General features: G+C 50.0%; 1 protein-coding gene across 1 annotated transcript in view; it reads right to left on the bottom strand.

Annotated features, from left to right (window-relative positions):
* Positions 1-19,797, bottom strand: part of bmpr1ba (bone morphogenetic protein receptor, type IBa) — a 50,571-nt gene that overhangs the window by 13,612 nt on the left and 17,162 nt on the right. The window contains exon 2 of the mRNA XM_062542951.1: positions 17,113-17,482. Coding sequence (XP_062398935.1) covers positions 17,113-17,209 — 97 coding nt within the window. The 5' untranslated portion in view covers positions 17,210-17,482. The remainder of the gene's footprint in view (positions 1-17,112; positions 17,483-19,797) is intronic.

Genomic DNA, 19,797 nt, shown 5'->3' with positions numbered 1-19,797 from the left:
CCAGGCTTGACTGTTGTGCTACGCCCCCGACGGCTTCCAACGCGAGCGTTTAATTTGTTTTGAAGGACAGAAGTGAAAAACAGTCCTTCAAGAGGACCGAGAGAGGAGCAGCTACCAGACATAACAAGCCGAGTGCCGTCTCCTGTGCCGGACCCCCCTCTGAAATGTGACCGACACGCTGATCTCATCCTTATCTGGTTAAGAGGTATTCGCTGAAACAAACCTTCTTAGCAGTCCTTGCATTCTTCAGTCGTCTTGTGTTGACAGTACACGGCTGACTGCAGCGATGGGAAGATCCAACGTGCGTACACACCACTGTGTGAGTTCTGGTTTCCCTCAAACTCTCCTTCCAGACCCTCAGATAGTCATCTGTGTCGCATAACACTGGATTTGGCTTCATGGCCAACACGCTAACAGATGAATCAGATAAGTCAAGGGAGCATCCAGAACTTTCTTGTCATCCTTGCAACAATTCAGCTCTTTACAAACAGAACCTAAAACGCAGGTACTCTCCAAGGTCCCTGGTGGAGGTCTGCAGATAACTGAATTAAAGAAACAACTTGGAAGTGTTTGCCAATTACACAGCTTTAGTCAGTACCGATTTAAAAGAAGATTTCAAATGCACCTCCCTTGTGTTTCTAAATCAAAAAATCCTAAATGACAGTGATTAATCTGTCTCTTTTATCGGCTTTATTACACATTCTGAGCTAAAAGCTTGTTTTCCGCAGAGAGCTTGACAGTAATAAAGTGCCGGGTTGCTCTAGGAAACTGACCAACTGGATCCGTATCAGGAATTTCAATCTGGTGTTTTCTTTTGAAATCACAGTAAAACGTAGTTTGGAGAAACAGAAGACGGATCATTAGTGCTGGTTTTCCTGTTCAGTGAATTAAAATGTATGGGGCTTTTGAAAATATAACATGAGCATCCACTGAGATATCGGTCGGAAAACAGCTTCCTTATCGTCAACAGGAGGACAAGCAGGCAGGACAGTTCTGCAAGAAAGCGCTCTGGGGAGAAAAGTAGGTCAGGCTTTCACTCACTTGCACATTTTCTGCAGCGGTCGCACTTGATTCAATGTCTTTTTTTTTTTCTGGTGTGTGTGTGTGGGGGGTGAAGGGGGGAGGAGGTTCGTTTGAAGTTGACAAATCCCGGCAGGATCAGAGCTAACCGGTTGTGAAAAAGGTTCACACATTTTGAGGTGAAGGGGAAAATTGGCCGGGCGGCAGAGGTGAAAATGTGAGTTGGCTAAATAAGACGGGATCTGTCAGGCAACGCAGTGGGAGCACGCCACGCCACGCCAACAGGACGGGACAGGACAGGACGGGACGGGACAGGGGAGGGGTGGGGGCACTGGGCACTGGGAGGGGGGGTCAGAGGGGGGGGGGGGGCAGCTGGTCAGTGGCCCCCTCCTCCAGCATGTGAGCGAGGAGAACGGTCATGTGAGGCGGTGCTGGGCAGTTGACAAAACAGCCTGAATAATCCCACACCTGTGGACTGTTAAAGCAGCAGGCTTGCACTCTTTCTTCCTCTCTCTCCTGCGCGCTCTCTCTCTCTCTCTATCCATCTCTCTCTCTCTCTCTCTTTCACTCTTTTTCTATCTTTGTTCTTTCTTTCTTTCTTTCTTTCAGTCTTTCTTTTTGTTTTCTTTGCGTGTCTGTCAGAGTAGGTGGTTGTGAAAGTGTGAGAGTGTATGTGTTATTTTGTGTGAATTTTGGTGAACGTGTTCATAAAATGTGTGATAAAGTTGTGTTTTGTGTGTATGATTGTGTGTGTGTGTGTGTGTGTGTGTGTGTGTAAGTGAGCGTGGAATCCTTGCGTGTTTCACAATCCATATGTGATTGTGGGAGTGAGAGTGCATGTGTCTGCACGTGTGTGTGTGTGTGTGTGTGTGTGTGTGTGTGTGTGTGTGTGTGTGTGTGTGTGTGTGTGTGTGTGTGTGTGCGTGTGTGTGCCTGAACTTCCAAACCGAGAGGAAGGCAAAAGGGCCCAGTGTCCTTTCTTTTTAAAGACACACCTCAGCTCTTTTCTCAGGAAGGTCAGAAATTCTTTTTCCAGCGTTGCCAGCTGTGTGGGAAGGCATCCGTCATGGCGAAGCATGCACCTTGCCGAGCGCGTGAGTGCTCTCTCGCTCTCTCCACGTCAGGTTCCCAAAACAAGGGCACATTTCTCCTTTCCAAATGAATGGTGGAAAAGTGTCGGGCCAGCCAAACAGGACTTAGCTGTTCCCCCACCTCTCTCTCTCTCCGCTCCGCTCCTCTCCTCTCCGCTCTCCTCTACTGTCCTGTCCCTGTCTCTGTCCCGTCCTGTCCTGAGAAAACCTGACTGGGGGTCAATAATGTTCCACGCTTCCCGGTAAACTGAGCCTCATCAGCCCACTTAGGGAAAGGCTACGCCGCACGCATATGTGTGTGTGTGTGCGTGTGTGTGTGTGTGTGAGACACAGCACCAGAAATAGCCTGATGAACGCAGTGGGGAGCACTGTAGCACAACAGTGTTGGTAACAAAACAAAAAAAAATAATAACAATGACATTTGAAGAGCAAAACATCTGATCTTCATTTCCGAGAATAAGACATAGAAACCTAAAACTTTTATTTGTCGAGCTGTTGACTGGCGAGAGGGGAAACGGAGACAACTTATGAGAGCTCTCCACGGCTGCTTCAGAGGCCGGGATGCCTTATCGGGAGGAAGACGGCGGGGTAAGTGTTTTCTGCCATAAAGCTTCAAGTAGGGCTGAAAAATGAATGTGCCCTTGAGGAGTTTTTGAAGTTGTAAACACAGGCGGCGATGCCGTGCAGGATTTATCTCTCCTGCTCAGTAATGGATGGAGGCTTAACCCCTCCTGGACTCTCATTTCATTTCTAATGTAACACTCCCCCCCCCTCTCCTCCATCTTCAAACGCTATGAATATCTCCTCACAGAAAGGCATAAATTGACCTTCGGTGCATACACTTCTCTTCCTTCTAACCCCTAACACACTCACACACGCACACATACACACACACACACACACCCCCCTGTCTCAACCTTCCCCGTGGCAAGTATTGTTTGGAGTTTAAAAACCTCTCCCCAACAGCGCAATGTACTGTCAGCCAGATTGATAGCCGCACTTGTTTTTCCTGCAGGAGAAGCGAGTCAGCGCTGATCCCCTGGCCCCCCCTGAGGGGTGCTTTTCTCCCCACTGATAGAGGACTTTTTCGGGGGGAGCTGGAGTGAGCGAGCGGGGGTCAGGATATGGGGACGCTTTCAGCACCCAATTAGGGCAGCCTCTGCCGCTAAAAGCCCACTTTTTAGCAGGCGCCACACTGTACACACTGCAGCCAGAGGAGCGGGGGGGTCGGGGGGGGTTGGTTGGTTGGTTGGGTGGATGTGGCGGGGGTGGGGGTGGGGGTGGAGGTGGGGGTGCAGGGGTGGGGATATAGCCTGCTGGGAGTGTTCCCCGTGCTGTCTTCTAGTGTCAGGGCACACAGGGATCAGTCTCATTAATTACTGGCGTATGTCAAACAGCTAAAACACTCAGGCCCTTTCCACTGGCGGGGCAGAAACACTTTCACGTGTTCCAGAGTGCAATTATGTGCCACATATGCACTTACGCTTGACAGTAGGGGCCCCGCGCACAGATACTTGGGCCCACATACGTCTCTGTGTTTGACAACTGCATCTGTGCGCCGAGAAAGAACACATGTCGGGGGGGGGAAAGTCCGAGCGGAACGCCCCGGTTCTCCCTTTTTTTTTCGTCTCGCGCTTATCTCCCCGGCTCATCCTCCGGTGCCGACGCTGACCGACACTGACCGACGGGGACGTTCGAGCGGCGGCCGGCTCCAAAGTGAGGGGCTCAGGAATGCGTCCTCTGAACTCGGGCAGGAGACGCTGGGAGGAGACACACAGTCTATGATCTGCCCCACACACACACACACACACACACACACACAACGTCAGGAGGTGGCCTTGCACACACACACATCTACAGAGAGGCTATGCAGGGTTCTCAGCAAACTGTGATGGGGGAAAAACATCCCACTCAAGGACTCAAAGGTAATGTGTACAATATACCAAGCACAAGTACAGTACGTTCTTAACTTGAATGCTTTGCACAAACAAGATGACGAACGTACATTTTACAATTACAATAAAATACTAAAAATGAAGCTTGAAACAATAACGTTAAAATGAGGTCACACTGAAAAACTGGGACAGAGCGAGTGGCAAAAACATAATGAAGTTTGGACATTCTGACCAAACACGTCCAACCGAACCGACAAGGTCAAGCCGTATCAGAAACAATGACCCTAACGGCCCAACGTAGCACCGACCAGCTGTGTCCGTCAACAATGACATGACAGCCATATGTGACACGGTCAGCCTGGTCAAGCCCGTGTCACCATGACATCCATCCCGAGCGTCCGAGCGACGCGTCGAGCGTGCCATTTGTGCCATGATGTGTGTGTGTGTGTGTGTGTGTGTATGTGTGTGTGTGTGTGTGTGTGTGTGTGTGTGTGTGTGTGTGTGTGTGTGTGTGTGTGTGTGTGTGTGTGTGTGTGTGTGTGTGTGTGTGTGTGGTGGGGGGCATGGACGCGTGAGGCATGGACGTGGCTCTGCTGGAATGTGGTCATGGGAGGGAGAGGGCCAACAGGGGGAGGCCGTCTTCCTGGGGACCCCCTGCCATGTTTTTGACTTGGGTCTGTGCTGTTGGTTTTGACATTGTCACACACACACACACACACACACACACACACACACACACACACACATGCACCCCACCCACTCTTCCACCCCCCCTTCTCTCTGGGGAGAATAGCCCCTGAGGGCCAGAGGAAGCTATGCTCCATTAGTTGCCCCGCACACACAAAAGCCCTTCCCTTTCCCCTGCTCCTGTGGATGGGATGGATGCCTCGGCCTCCCCCCGTCCTCCCGGCCCCTTTCAGGGCCTGGCTCTCAGGAGAATGTGGAGGAGGAGGAGGAGGAGGAGGAGGAGGAGGAGGAGGAGATGGGTGGGGTCTGGGGTGGGGATTAGGAGGTGGGTGGTGGTAGTTGGGGGGGAAAAGTTGGTTTTGTTTACTCTTTCTCGTCCTTCAGTGGCAGGTGAGAGATAGCACCTTTACAAATGCCTCACCCCACACACACACAGGAGGCCCCATCATTCCCGACAGAGGTGAGCTCAAGAGCCCTGTGACACCCCACACCGGCCCACATCAATAATCTTTTGTCACCTTATTTGTCCCCCGGACATCAGAGGCATGAGTGGTGGAGGGCACGAGGGGGGGGGGGTGTTGGCATGGGGGGTCAGAGACAGACAGGATGGACAGGACAGGTGACATGACGTGACGAGACGAGAGGAGACAGGGCCCACATTAACCTGTCACTACAGGCTCACGGCATCAATCAGGCCTACGAGAGAAAAACACTTAAAAACGCACATCCCTGTAACATGAGCACTGGGGCCAGAACACACACACACACACACACACACACACACACACACACACACATACACACACACACACACACACACTCATAAACACACACACACAAACACACACTCATAAACACACAAACACACACACTCAGAAGCACACACACACACGCACACACACACGCACACAAACACACACACACACACGCACACACACACGCACACGCACACAAACACACACACGCACACACACACACACACACAAAACGGGGACTGCTTTATTAGTGGGGATTATATCACAGGCCCCAGTAAAGACCTCAGAGGTCTATTAAAAGGCCTGCTAGTTTGGTTAAACCTACTTGTCACCCAGAGAAACATGAATAATAATAAAGACTAAAGAATGGGCCATGTGTCTAAGCCATTGACACGCCATTGATGGAAGCACATTGAGTGTTCTCTTTATTTCTGTTTTGTGTGTGTGTGTGTGTGTGTGTCGGGGGCGGGGGTGTGAGGGTTACCCGAGGAAGCTAATTGTGGTGGTTGAGAATGTTTCCCCGCTGAATGACAACCTCGGAAGGGTTCCGGAACTTTCTCCTCGCCGGAGACCCGAAGAAGAAGAGGGGGAAAAATAAAGGCATAAAGAACCCCAGCTGGTCTGTTCAGCGCGTCTTGCACTTGGCCATCTGGGCCCGTGATACTTCACAGTCTCGCTCGCTCGCTCGCTCGCTCACTCACTCCACACAACCAAAACAAATGTGAGAAGAGAGGTCCGTCTCGGACACCTTTTCAGGCCCAGCTATTTTAAGTGATCTTTGTTTTGTCCTTTTTTCTCTCTCTCTCTTCTCTTTTTTTTCCCTTCCTCGATGGCTTCAAAGAGATTCCAGCGACATTTTAGAGAGCGGTGGAATTCTTTTTTCTCTTTTCGACAGCCTCCGGTACCCCAGCCCCCCGCCACCCCCCCCCCCCTCGCGAGTTCCACCGCCAGAGGCAGAGAGGGGGAGCTCAGATGCTGTCTGTCACCAGTCCCTAAATCTCCGCAGGTCCCCCCCGATCAGGCGCACATAACTGTGGATGATTACACCGCAGCCCTCCATGCGACCGCCGGTTCACCGGCATTACACTTTCTCCTGCACTAAAACAGCATGTGTCTCAGCTTGGAGGGGGGGGGGGGGGTCAGTGTGTGGTGGATATGGACGCCCGGATCAATGGGGCACAAGTGTGGGCGTTGTAAATTCTACACATCGGGCTCGAAGCAGCCCAGTCTCCACGCCTGCCTCACGCCCAACATCAAACCACGATCACCACACCAACCACAAGCGCACACACACACACAATAGGCACACACACACATTCAGAAACACAGATACACAAGCACACACACACACACGATAGGCACACACACACACACACACACACACACATACAATAGGCACACACACACACTCAGAAACAGACACACAAACACACAAACACACACACAAACACACACACACACACACACACACACTAAGACACACACACACACACAGACACACTCACAATAGGCACCAGTGGCCAAGCCGTCAGACACACGCTGCACTTGCCAGTCAAAAGTAATTCATCCCTGATGCATGGCATCGTTGGCATGCCAGGATCCCAAGGCCCCATTTTTTCCTGGGAGGACAATACTGGCATGGAGCGCAGAGTCCACTCCGCGGCCCGTAAATAGTCTCCGTGGCTGGGCAATGGGCATAGCACAGCGCCCTCATAAAGCCGCCCCAGAGGGGGAGTGAAGGAGGAACATGCGGGATGGCACCGCCAGCGCTTCATAACTCAAATGTGAGCACATGAGTGCAGACACGCAGACTGGCAATCACATATACACACACAAACACACACACACACATGCACACATATACACACAGACTCACACGCACATACACAAAAGTGCACACACACACACATATATATACAGTACATACATACACACACACACACACACACACACACACACACATACAGTACAGTACATACACACTCAAATGTATATGTTCCTATGTTCATATGTTCCTACACTGAATACAGTCAAGCAAGTCCATTTTCACACACAGTTTCACACTAGACAACCATTAAAATATACAGAATCACTCACAGAGACATCATCGAGCATGGACAATGACATGTACTCGATCTCTCTCTCTCACACACACACACACACACACACAGTGCTGTCATTGAGAGCTTAGCGTTTCTATCTTAAACACTGGCGCTCTCGTATTTCTCTCAGATCTCCTCTGGCATGCCACTGTGATTAGGCCGGGGAAAACAAGAGCTGAGCTCACCCGACACACACACACACACACACACACACACTCACTCAACCCCCCCCTCAAAATCCCACCAAGTTCCCCATCTCTTCTATGTGTGTGTGTGTGTGTGTGTGTGTGTGTGTGTGTGTGTGCGCATGTGTGTGTGCGCGCGCGTGTGTGTGGCGATCACGCTGTCTGGTCCTCCATCCGAGGCTGTGCCTAGCTGCACTTAGACCATACAATCACAGTCTCCAGCCCACGGGGGGGGGGGGGGGCTTGTGGCTAACCAGTGACTGGGAATATTACCATATAGAAGTCACCCAACACAAGCGTGTCTATCCATATGAAAACAATGTTGTGGTGTATTTCAAAAGAATACCATATTGTGGATTTGTTATCATATCCGTATCATTTGAAGTGCTTAATGCATTACCATACTGGAGTATGAGTACTCAGTGTGTCTACTTGCAAGAGGGTTTACCTAATGGGGTTTAAGGCCGTGCCAAGCCACACTGGACTGTTTTCAATACGCACACAACGCTTTGGAGTGTTTGAGTTTGTGTACATTTTTGTGGCAAGTCTACAGTACCTTAGAGCCTTATCATCAGAATGAAGAGAGTCCAGAGGTCACGTTAAAGATGAGCCAGTTACACACAGAGAGAGGTTCTCAGGGAGAACTGCTTACATGATCATTCCGATGGGAAGCAGTTTTTATTTCGTGGATGGATTGAAACGTCTAAAAATGCAAGACAGGTCAGAAGAAACACACGTACTAAGTGCACGACAGATACAGGTGCATATACTCAGTGCAGTAGGAAGACAGCCAGAAATGACAAACATGCACTTCACACACACACACACACACACACACACACACACACACACACACACACACACACACACACACACACACACACACACACACACACACACTAAGTCTATGAACAATAAGCCAAGTTGAACTTGCCTTTCTCTTCAAAGCCCTAAAAGCATCGCTCCAATCTCCCCCCTGGTCTCTCAAATAAACACTTTACCGCACAGCTGTTCCGCTTCCTTGGAACACTCCAGAGGAGCTAAACCTTTCCGCAGAGTCCTGTCCCCCCTTCTTTCCCTTTCTCTCTCTCTCTCTCTCTCTCTCTCTCTCTCTCTCTCTCTCTCTCTCTCTCTCTCTCTCTCTCTCTCTCTCTCTCTCTCCGTCTCTCTCTGTCTCTCTCTCTCTCTCTCTCTTCTCGTCCTGCGCCACTCCTCGCGGCTCCTAGTCGAGGGCTGACTCACCGCACGAAACATAAAACAAATACTTCTCGTTCAAATAAACACCGGAGCCCGAAACCGCCTGCCGCGGCCAGGGAGACGGAGATGGTGGGCGGAGGTCGGTGGAGGTGGGTGGTGGGGAGGAGGGGAGAGGATGGAGAACTAGAAGGAGAGATGTGAACCACGATGATGGCGAGGAGGAGGAGAAGAGGAGGAGAGACAAAAAGGCCGTCGACATCCTATGACTACAGACGGATGTGTCCATGCAGCAGTGTCTCCAGAGTGCTAATTACTGTAGGTCTTAAAGCATCGTACTGACATTCTTAAAGCTTGTGAGGTGATATACTGTATATTATTACCTCCGCCAAGGAGGTTATGTTTTCATCGGGGTTTGATGGTCTGTCTCTCTGTCTGTCTGTCTGTTTGTATGCTCGTTTGTTCGCAAGATAACTCAAAAAGTTATGGATGGTTTCGATTCAATTTTGAGGGAAGGTCTGACCCAAGGAAGAAACGATTACATTTTGGGAGTGATCTGTATCACCGTCTGGATGTAAAGGTGGTTATGTTTTCGCTTTTCAGGATATTTGTCGCTTGTCAGTTTCTATATATAATATTTTCAACTTCAATACATGGAGGCTCGATGTCTGTTAACTGTAGTCATTTTGCCGAACGTGCTCACATCTGCTCTGTGCTCCTACCTCTAGCTGTCTCGTCTCCAGCGAGAGCAGATGTGACGCAGATTCTTCCCTCCGCACAACAGCGGACCAATCCAAACACACGTGAACATAACGTATTATTAACGACGGCCAGAGATTAGCCTGCGTAACCCCAACATGTAAACACAAGGGTTACCGTGGGCCTCTCTCAACATCCCTCCTCGATCCTTGATGCTCGGTCCTCCAGACTTGTTCCCACTGATGTATACAGCAACTAGCACTGGATAGACTATCCCATTGTTGCCGCCCCATCATTCTTTATTTAGATCAGTGGGAACGAGGACCGAGGAAGGAAGGAAGGGAGGATATACAGGAAGACGAATGAGAGGCACCCCGTGTCTTTTTTTCACCCTCTCTCCGCTCTGTGTAGGGGGTGACGATGCAGTCTTATTTCAGCCCCCTCGCCACCTTCAGAGAACCGTATAGCAGGGGAGCTTTAAATCTCCCTGACATTTCAATAAATGATTCCATTAACAAAAGGGAGCTCTTACAATGGAGCTTATCTCCCAGTGGGCTGTTGGTCTGGGTGGATGTGGTGGAGTGGAGGAGGAGGAGGAGGAGAAGGTGGGGGGGGGGTGACGCTACTCTTTGCCCCCCGCGCTGATAGCAACCACAAAGATTAGCCCTCTCTCGCCTGCCTACCTGGCAGCTCGTGCCAGTGATTACCTGGGAGCTGCCCGCCTCATTTGCCTGCTCTTCAAAGAGCAAAGAGAATTTGACGAGCTGAAGCTTGATAGCGGGATTAAGGTGCCTGTGGGAGTAGAGGAGGGGGGGGGAGTTGGAAACAGCCACCACATGTTTATTTCCCACAGGTAAGAAGCAGAGAGAGGGAGGGGAGATAGAGAGTAAGGGAGAGGGGAGGGAGAGAGAGAGAAGAGAGAGAGAGAGAGGAGAGAGGGGGAGAGAGAGAGAGAGGGAAGAGAGAGTGAGAGAGAGAGTAAGGGAGGGAGGTACGGAGCTCAGGTCATTATCTAACAGTTAGCCAGTCATTTTCCATCCATTTGGAGACACCGCCGCCAGACACCCCGCAGCGCCGATTAGCGCAGCAGTTTGCGAATGTTTGCGAAGTCAGGCAGGCAGACAGACAGACCCATACACATGGGGGGTGATGTGTGTGTGTGTGTGTGTGAGTGTGTGAGTGTGTGTGTGTGTGTGTGGGGGGGGGGGTCACTCCAGGCTGAATGGATGCGCTTCTGTTTGCCGTGCGTCCAGACCAGACTCCAGTCCGAGCACTCGCGCCATTTAGAGAATGACATGCCATGCCACGGGAGGCTCCAGCCCAATCGCTCAAACACATGAGGGGGTGGGGGGGGGGGGGGGGGGTGGGCAGCCAAGCACCAATCCACGGCAAATTGTTTTCCAACTACCGACGGCGCTCATGCTCCAATTGAGGCTCACTAGGGCTCGATTAAGCTCCATCATTACAAACATGGCGGGACGACACAGTCTCTCAGGCAAAAAAAACCTCAAAGAGAAAACGATCGGCGAAAAGATTGACTCTTTGAGGAACGGATTATTGCGATTAGAAGAGCGCTGCTACAATCTACAATCTCGCTAAAAGATGATTCAGGATCACCGTCGGACATCATTTGAAGGCAGGGTGGGATGTTTGAAATGAGTAACATGCTTTGAAATTCGTGTGGAGATAGTTCAGCCGGTGCAGTGGCGGACGTCTGTGACGTCACGTCTGATAAATCTTACGCCGGTGCGTGGGAAACCAGCTAAACCTGGCTTGTGACTAAGGTTTCAACGGGAACACAACAGAGAGAAAGTCAGAGAGAGAGAGAGAGAGAGAGAGAGGGAGAGAGAAAGAGAGAGAGAAAGAAAGAGAGGGAATGAGAGAGCGCCCTGCACGGGTATTACCCCTCTCTGCCTGTAAGTGAGCCTGAAACGAGAGCTTGTGCTTCCTGTCAGCAGTAACCTTTCTGGAGGGTCCGCTGCCAAAAAGCCCCACTGTGCCTCATGGCTCTCCGGAAATCTCTCCCTCTCTCCAGCACGCCATGTTTAGACACACAGCACACTTTTATGTTACCCGGCACCAACCCCCCACCCCCCAACTCACACACACACACACACACACACACACACACACACACACACACACACACACACACACACACAAACTCTGTCACACAAACACACACACACACACACACACACACACACACACACACACATATATACACATAAACTCACTCACACACACACAAGCTTGTACATACACAGACATATATACACACACACACACACACACACACACACACACACACCCTGACCGCTACCCCTCTATCACCCCATCCAGCGAACAATTCGGCTCTCACACAATGTGCGCTGGAGCTCTCCTAAAGCCAGGCTCGGGCCTGCACCTGCCAGCTGTCCCTCAATCAGCCCTCACCCCCCCATCACCATCACCACATCACTCCTCACTGCTCCACACACGCACACACACACACACACACACCAGACATACTCACACATGCTCACTCACACACACACACACACACACACACCACACATACTCACACACGCTCACTCACATACACACACCACACATACTCACACACACACACACACACACACACACACACGCACACACGCACACACACACACACACACACACACACACACGAACAAACGCACACTCGCACACGCACACGCACACGCACACGCACACGCGCACACACATACTCACACCCTGACCTCAAATCCTCCTGACCCCCTCAGAGGGCAACCACACCTTGTTTGTTTTCTTACACTTCTTCTCTTCTTTACCAGATGGACAGAGATCATTTTAGGGCTCTAGCCATGAGCTTGAGTGGTAGCTGTCAACTCACTCCCTGGCTATCTTATACCTTGTTTTCGTTTCTTTTCTTAGATTACTTTCCAAATATTTTTCTAAGCGAAGGGGGCCGAAAATATTTGTCTATTTTCTGAGCAAAAGGTGTGAAGCCTTCACTGGCATACTTCACATATGACCCTAGCCCTATAAATAAACGGTAAGAGAACAGTATAGTAACGCTTGTTATTTTACATGCGCTGCATTGCCAGGGCCAGGTCTTTCATCATAAACCTGTTCAAATATTTTTTCAAACTTTGCCAATAGCTGTTAGAACAGAGCTTCTCGGCAGTCATAATATGGATTTATATCATTGGATTCGGCCTCGTTGGCTCCTAACAAACTCTCTCTTGATTCATTACGCTAACTTTTCTCCCTCAAAAACAATCTCCCGGGAGACACTTTGAAGGTGCTGAGAGAGGAGGAGGAGGAGGAGGAGGAGGGAGGGAGGAGGAGGGAAGGAGAGGGACGGAGGGGGGACGAGTGATAAACTTGCACTTCATAAATGAACACGAGGAGGGACGTTTCGCTGGAACGTTCCGCCGCGGCGGCCTCCAACCCAAATAGGAGGCTTGGGGTCGGGCCGGGTGCCCGTGGCCCATGAGGCGTAACTTAGCCATCACAGAGCGGGGGGAAAGAATAATAGGCCGCAGCAGGGGGAGGGCGTCAGGGGGGTTTACATTGTGTCTGCTCGCTGCCCACCCTTTGATACATAATGATATTCCTAGGGTTTGGATGGGGGGGGGGGGTTCTTAGTGGCAGGGTTGAGTCTTGATTATGTGTACTGGTATAGCCAATGGTGACTACTGTTCCGCGGCGTGTATTTCGTGTCAAGGTGGAGGTGGAGGTGGAGGTGGAGGTGGAGGTGGAGGGAGTATTTTGGTGCAAACAGGAGTCTTCTCCTGCTCTAAGTGTGAGAGGCCCCTGTAGTCTGGGGGAGAGATGCCCACAGTGCACGGCTGTGCTTGGGTAAAGATGCGTTCACAGTGCACGGCTGTGCTGCTTGGGTAAAGATGCGTTCACAGAGCATGGCTGTGTTGGGGTAAAGATGCGTTCTCAGAACGTACTGTAGCTGTTTTCAGAGCACTGGGGACATTCCAATTTAGTCAAGATCAGATGCAAATCAACCAATAGATGAGTTGAGTTCATGCATATACTGTATGCACACAATGTAACTTCCTCACACACAGACACACACACACACCCACACACACACACACACACACATGAAAGCCTTATTTCAGAGACACAGGTGCATCTTCTGTTCCTCCCTCAATGCCTCAATCTCTCTCTCTCTCTCTCTCTCTCTCTCTCTCTCTCTCTCTCTCTCTCTCTCTACCATTCTTCCTGCATTCCTTCCTCTCTATACATTCCTCCTCTTCTATATCCACTGACCACTGACCAGTTGCAGTCAGACTGCAAGTCACTACCACAATACACCATCATGTGCTTCAGCTGTCTATACATTATGTATGTTTGTGTACCTACAGATCATCAGTACACATGTAGTAGGAAGCACTTGTTACAATACTTTGCCAAAGTGACCTCTAGGTTAGGGTTAGGGCACTTATTATTAAATGCGTCCTAATGATATAGGTACGCAAAAATACATTAAGTATGTACATTACAACATAAATACATGATATAATACAGGTTGTTACACTATACTTACATTATGTGGATACACAGTAAAAAGGACCCTGTAAAATAAAGTGTTTTAAGTGCCCATGATCTTACAGTATTTGCCTCTGAGCATCTATGAACTACCTCTCTGGACTGGACAACAGCACCATAAAAGCTCATGCAAACGTATGAACCTTCTTAACCTGCGTGCCCCAGCTGTAAGACATAACAGAGATAGTTATTTACAACGCCAAACTCCCTGATAGTGGGTGTGTGGTTTGCGTCAAAACGAATTCAGTGGGTAAACATACCGTTGTCTCTGTCTCCTCATCGAGATTACACGGTGCATAAAAAAACATTTCATAAGGAGAGATGTTCTGATTGCGAACTCTGACTGCTGAAACCTTCCGTCTGATGCGAACGTTTGACACGACGCCAACCAAACCAAACGCACTGTGAAAATCAACCGGCTTCTCAGCCACGGCTGAGTGCTCGCTGATTATCGACTACAACTACACCAATCCATTCCACTCAAACTGCCATCCATGCACAACCAAGTTCTCCACCGCACGGCCTGCAGATCCGTCCTCAAGCCAAAGCCTCTCAGGGACTCATTCAATATTCATACAGTATGAGTAGCTTGCTGATTTCCCTCCTGTGTAACCTGCAGGTGGTGCACTAATGTTGGTATTTTCAGTAATTAACAGAGTGCCGGAGGGACAGGTGCTCTACGTGCAGAAGTCCAAACACAGACCGGTGCTGCTCGAGACATGAGAGTCTTGCTGGGAGGGAGCTCTTTAAAGCTGTTGCATGAAGGGGAAAAAAATCGACGGGGTTGAGAAGTTAAAGTGCATCATGTACACAAAGGCGAAAGTCAGTAAAGTCTAATAACAAAATACTTAATTGCACAAAATATCAAAATATACAGGATACTGTATGACTCAAGTCTTTCATGTGTGTGTGGTTTGTCACAAATTCATTAATTCTATCCTGTTAAAGTGTAATTATAACAGTGCATGTTGTCTTTCTTATTACAGTAATTAAGAAGCTAAATCACCGACTGTGAGTATGAAGTGTTTTAATTAGTAGTTGTCATGAGGCTGTGTTCATTGCAAATGCCTTCAAATCCCTAAAGCTCTTTACCATTTCGAAGGAGGACAAAAAAACTATTTGGCACCACGCGGTGAGATGTCTGCGCTGATTTGATTTTACCCTCCCGAGTCCCTACCTAAAATAAATCTTGGCGTCATGGACCAATTCTCGTGTTAAGTAAACAATTATGAACAATTATGCATTCAGTTATTCATTTTAATCGGAGGCCGTCATGCCCTGAGATTCTAACAGACAGAAACATCGCGCTTGCAAGGCTGTTTTTGAAAACAGTCTATATAAAGTCCAGCGGTAGTGCGCAGCGGATTCTTCACGCTGCTTTTGCTGGTACAAAACAAAACAAACGTTTCTGGATGAGGAGCCCGGAAAAAGTAAACAAGCGCTTACGTAACGGCTGCTGTGAGTTGAGACGACGAGAGTACGATTCGGAGCACCCACGGAGATGTTTTATCAGCGCTAAATTTGATTTAAAAACCCTGGAAGCAGAGAGGGCGGCTCTGAGAGACAGCTCCTGTGAATGAGACCCAGGGAGGTCTCTCTCTCTGCACAAAGATAGCCTGAGCTGGCCTAAGATAGACTGGCTTTGATGCACTGTGGTGCTGGGTCATCCCCGTTAACCCCAGGGCCTGCTGAGCCGGCCGAAGCAGTGTTAAACGCACAGCTGTGAGCCTGTGTGTGGGAGCAGAGTGGGCCAAATGTCTTTGTACGTGTGTGTGTGTGTGTGTGTGTGTGTGTGTGTGTGTGTGTTGCGTGTGTTTTCTGTATGTCTGTGTGTATTTGTGCCTCTGTGTGTGTGTGTGTGTGTGTGTGTGTGTTGCGTGTGTTTTCTGTGTTTGTGCTTGTGCTTGTGCTTCTGTGTGTGCAAACATGTGTGTGTGTGTGTGTGTGTGTGTGTGTGTGTGTGTGTGTGTGTGTGTGTGTGTGTGCGTGTGTGAGTGCACCTCCACCAGTGCCCTGGAGCTACGAGCTTGAGTGATTTCTTAGCTGGAAGTCCAACTGTGTGTCAAACAAGTGTCAGACAGCTGAATGGCCAAATCCTCCAGCCCCCTCCCCACCTAACCAGCTCATCGGAGCTCAGTGGGCAGCCCCCCATCGGAGAGGGAGAGAGGAACACAGCAAGCGGCGGCTACGCCCCAACTGACATCCCAATGAGCAAAACACAAGTAGACCTCTTCAGCAGCAAAATATCACCAGCTCTCGCCATTTTAAACGGAAAACAAAAACACCAAATCCGAATACAGTCAATCAATATACGATCTATGAAATAGAAAATTAAAATGCTGAAAAGTGCACAGTAGATAAAGTGAAGAAAGAATGAATGAATGGTGTATCAATATTTTGGACAGTTCTGTAGATTTCAATATGCCATGGCTATGCTCAAAAACAGAAACTATCAATTTCTCGTGAAAGAAACCTTTTCTCAGAAAAAAGTAGGGTTCCAGCATAACCCGCATATACTGTGCACCAGTTAAACATCACGCTTGAAAGTTGAATATAAAAAAAACCTGTTGCTATCCCGCTACATTAGCTCTTTCATAGTACAAGTTACGTAATATCTGGGAAGCAGATACACCAAACAAAATGCATCCGACCGATGTGTCCATCTGGACAAGCAACACGTTACAACAACAGCTTTAATACGTTCATACTTTAACTCAACTATCAGACTCAGAACTCAGAACACAGCTCCTCTAGGCAGCGCGACATCCACCGTGAAAGTTTGTGTCACTTTGCGCCCCTCTCACACAACATGTTGACGAACGCGGTCGCAGGGGCAACAGAACTCGCGCTCAAGAGACACATGAGCGGACGGACAGCGATTTGTTTTTTGCGCTGAAAAACTCTTTAAGAAGGCGAAGTGTTCCGTTACTCACCCTGCGCCTGAGAGAGGAGAGCGCTCAGTGCCAGCAGCAGCAGGGGAGTCCGCCACGCGCCGTCCCTCCGCGCTCCCATCTTCACCCGTCTGTCCATCAGTCCGTCTGACCGTCCGTCCGTCTGTCTGTCTGTCTGTGCGCGCGTCCACTGGCCGGACGAAAGATGAGGTAAATCCCTGAGGCTCCGGCCTCCGCGTGCTGTGCTCAAAAAGCCTCCGAGAGTGTGTGTGTGTGTGTGTGTTTCTGCGTCTGCGTGCGTGTGTGTGTGTGTCAGTGAGAAAGTGTCTCTTCTCCGCGGTGTGAGAAACTCCACACCACACAAAACACACAGCAGCCCTGAATCACTGCCGCTCCGACACTGACTGCCCAGCTGCAAGGGAGAGACAGGGAGAGAGGGAAAGAGAGAGAGAGGGAGGGAGGGAGGGAGGGAGGGAGAGAGAGAGAGAGAAAGAAAGGGGGAGGAGAGAGGGAGTTATTGAGTTGCTCACTCGCGCTCTCTCTCTTTTTCACACACACACACACGCACGCACACACACACACACACAGTGCCGCCTGTGTAGAAGGGCCAGCCCCCTCTCTCCCTAGACACCTTGTGGATAAGACAACAAAGCAGCAGCTGATCCCTGTTGCCCTGCCTGGCCCTCTGCCACCGGCATGGCCCTTATTCCACACCTCACACCCACACACACACACACACACACACACACACACACACACACACACACACACACACACTCTCACACACACACACACACACACACACACACTCTCTCACACACACACACACACACACACACACACACACACACACACACACACACACACACACACACACACACACTCTCTCACACACACACACACACACACACACCACACACACACTCACACACACACACACACACTCACCCACCAGCCGCCTCTGTCCTCCACAGAATCCAGGCTCATTCGGGGGGGTGGGGTGGCAAGGGTAGGGGCAGACATACGGGGCAGGGAAGGGCATGGTATGGCACGGTATAGGGGGTGGGGGTGATGGTGTGTTAGGGGCCGGAGTGTGAGGGCAAGAGGCGGGGAGAGTGACAACAGTGCCATTATCACTCCCTCAGGAAAGAGGATGGCATGGCCACAGCACCAGTGATACGGCTACCGTCTTTGTGCCTTTTATTTATTTTTAAAGAATCGGATTCTCATTTAGTTTCCAAATAGAACAGAACAACAGTTCTGGTCACCTGGGACGCTGACAACAAAGTTCCGTGACAGTTGTGTTCCATGGTATTTTTTCTGCTCATGTTCACAGATATTCTATCATCCTAAAGGAGTTTGCTTGCAGTGCCCTTTTTCAGAGCTGTGTCAATGACGAGGGCGGTGAAAGCCATAGTCAACATTCAAAACCCCACTCCCCCCAGCCTCTCTCCGTCAGGTGATGGAGAGATGGAGAACATTAGTAAGAGCTCACAGGTCAATCACTCCACTCCCTGGTCCCTCTGAGAACAACCAGAACAGGCTACGCAGAACACGGAGCACGCGTCCGCAGAACCAAGCCGCACCGTTGGGGCGTTTACAGCATCATAAACTGCTTTTATACACACAGACAAACAGGCTCACATCAGGAGCCACCGGCTCTCACAAGCTCAGACCGGGGCCATCGATATAGACATCCCACCGCATCCACATTCACGGAAGAGATTGAGCTAAAACGTGAACCTGCCGAGAGATGGTCTTTTCTTACTTTTTCTTTTCTCAGGCACCAAGGTCCCTCACTCATCAGTCATCGTTTTATCTTTTTTATCTCTCTCGCTGAATCCTCCCCTCTTCCACCTCTTCCTCCGGGCCACTGTGCTCTGAGTTCCACCTGCGGACTGGCCTCGGGGGGCTTTTATGAGCGCTAACAGTGTGATTACGGGCCTTCTAGCGCGCGCGTGGGGGGGCAGTTACGAGCGCCTCCTCCAGGAGCCTCCTCCTTTCAGCAGAGAGCGCCTGTCGGTGCCACACCTCGGCCCGGGATCGGGTTGCCACCACCGACCGCCCTCCCCTGCCAATCTCGCCCACCCTCGGGCCCTCTGAGCGCCCGACAACACCTGATTTATCCGCTGTTTCCCCCACACACACGCCCTTATCCCTCTTTTTTTATACCTAACAAGTTAAGCCGATTAGAGCGGCTATTACGGAGATTACATCAATTCTGCCAAAAGCATTTCTAATAATAAATAAATTGAGTGTAACACAATAGTAGGTCATTTCCTTTTTTTTCCCTTTTTTTTCCTCTCTTCTTTTTTTTTCTTCCCTTCTTCTGTAGCGGCTCAACTCTTCCACTTTCGGAGCCAAAGTCTCCTGAAAACCGTCACTCGCCAGCTCGCGGAGCGGTTCACCGAGAGGTTCCGTGTCGAGGTGGAGAGTGAGTGGGTCTGCACATGGTGATTATTGAGTTATTGCACGAGTAAACGGGGCCAAGTCAGATCTGAACAAAACCAGGGGGCAGCTGGGAAACAGGAGGACCAGAGGGGTCAAGGCTGCAATTAGTGTAGTGGGGTTATGGAAAAAGTAAACAACAAGAGCAGCTGACAAAAGCAGAAAAAGGGGGAGAACACACATCAGATGAGCTTCTGTTCTCGTCTTCCTCCATTTGGGCTGATTTCTATCCGTCTCTCTTTCTGTTCCTCCATCTCTCTCTCTCTCTCTGTCTCTCTC

This window comes from Sardina pilchardus, chromosome 8 (assembly GCF_963854185.1).
Source record: "Sardina pilchardus chromosome 8, fSarPil1.1, whole genome shotgun sequence".
NCBI lineage: Eukaryota > Metazoa > Chordata > Actinopteri > Clupeiformes > Clupeidae > Sardina > Sardina pilchardus.
The sequence above is the reverse complement of the archived record's forward strand: the minus strand, read 5'-3'. Positions and strand labels throughout refer to the sequence as shown.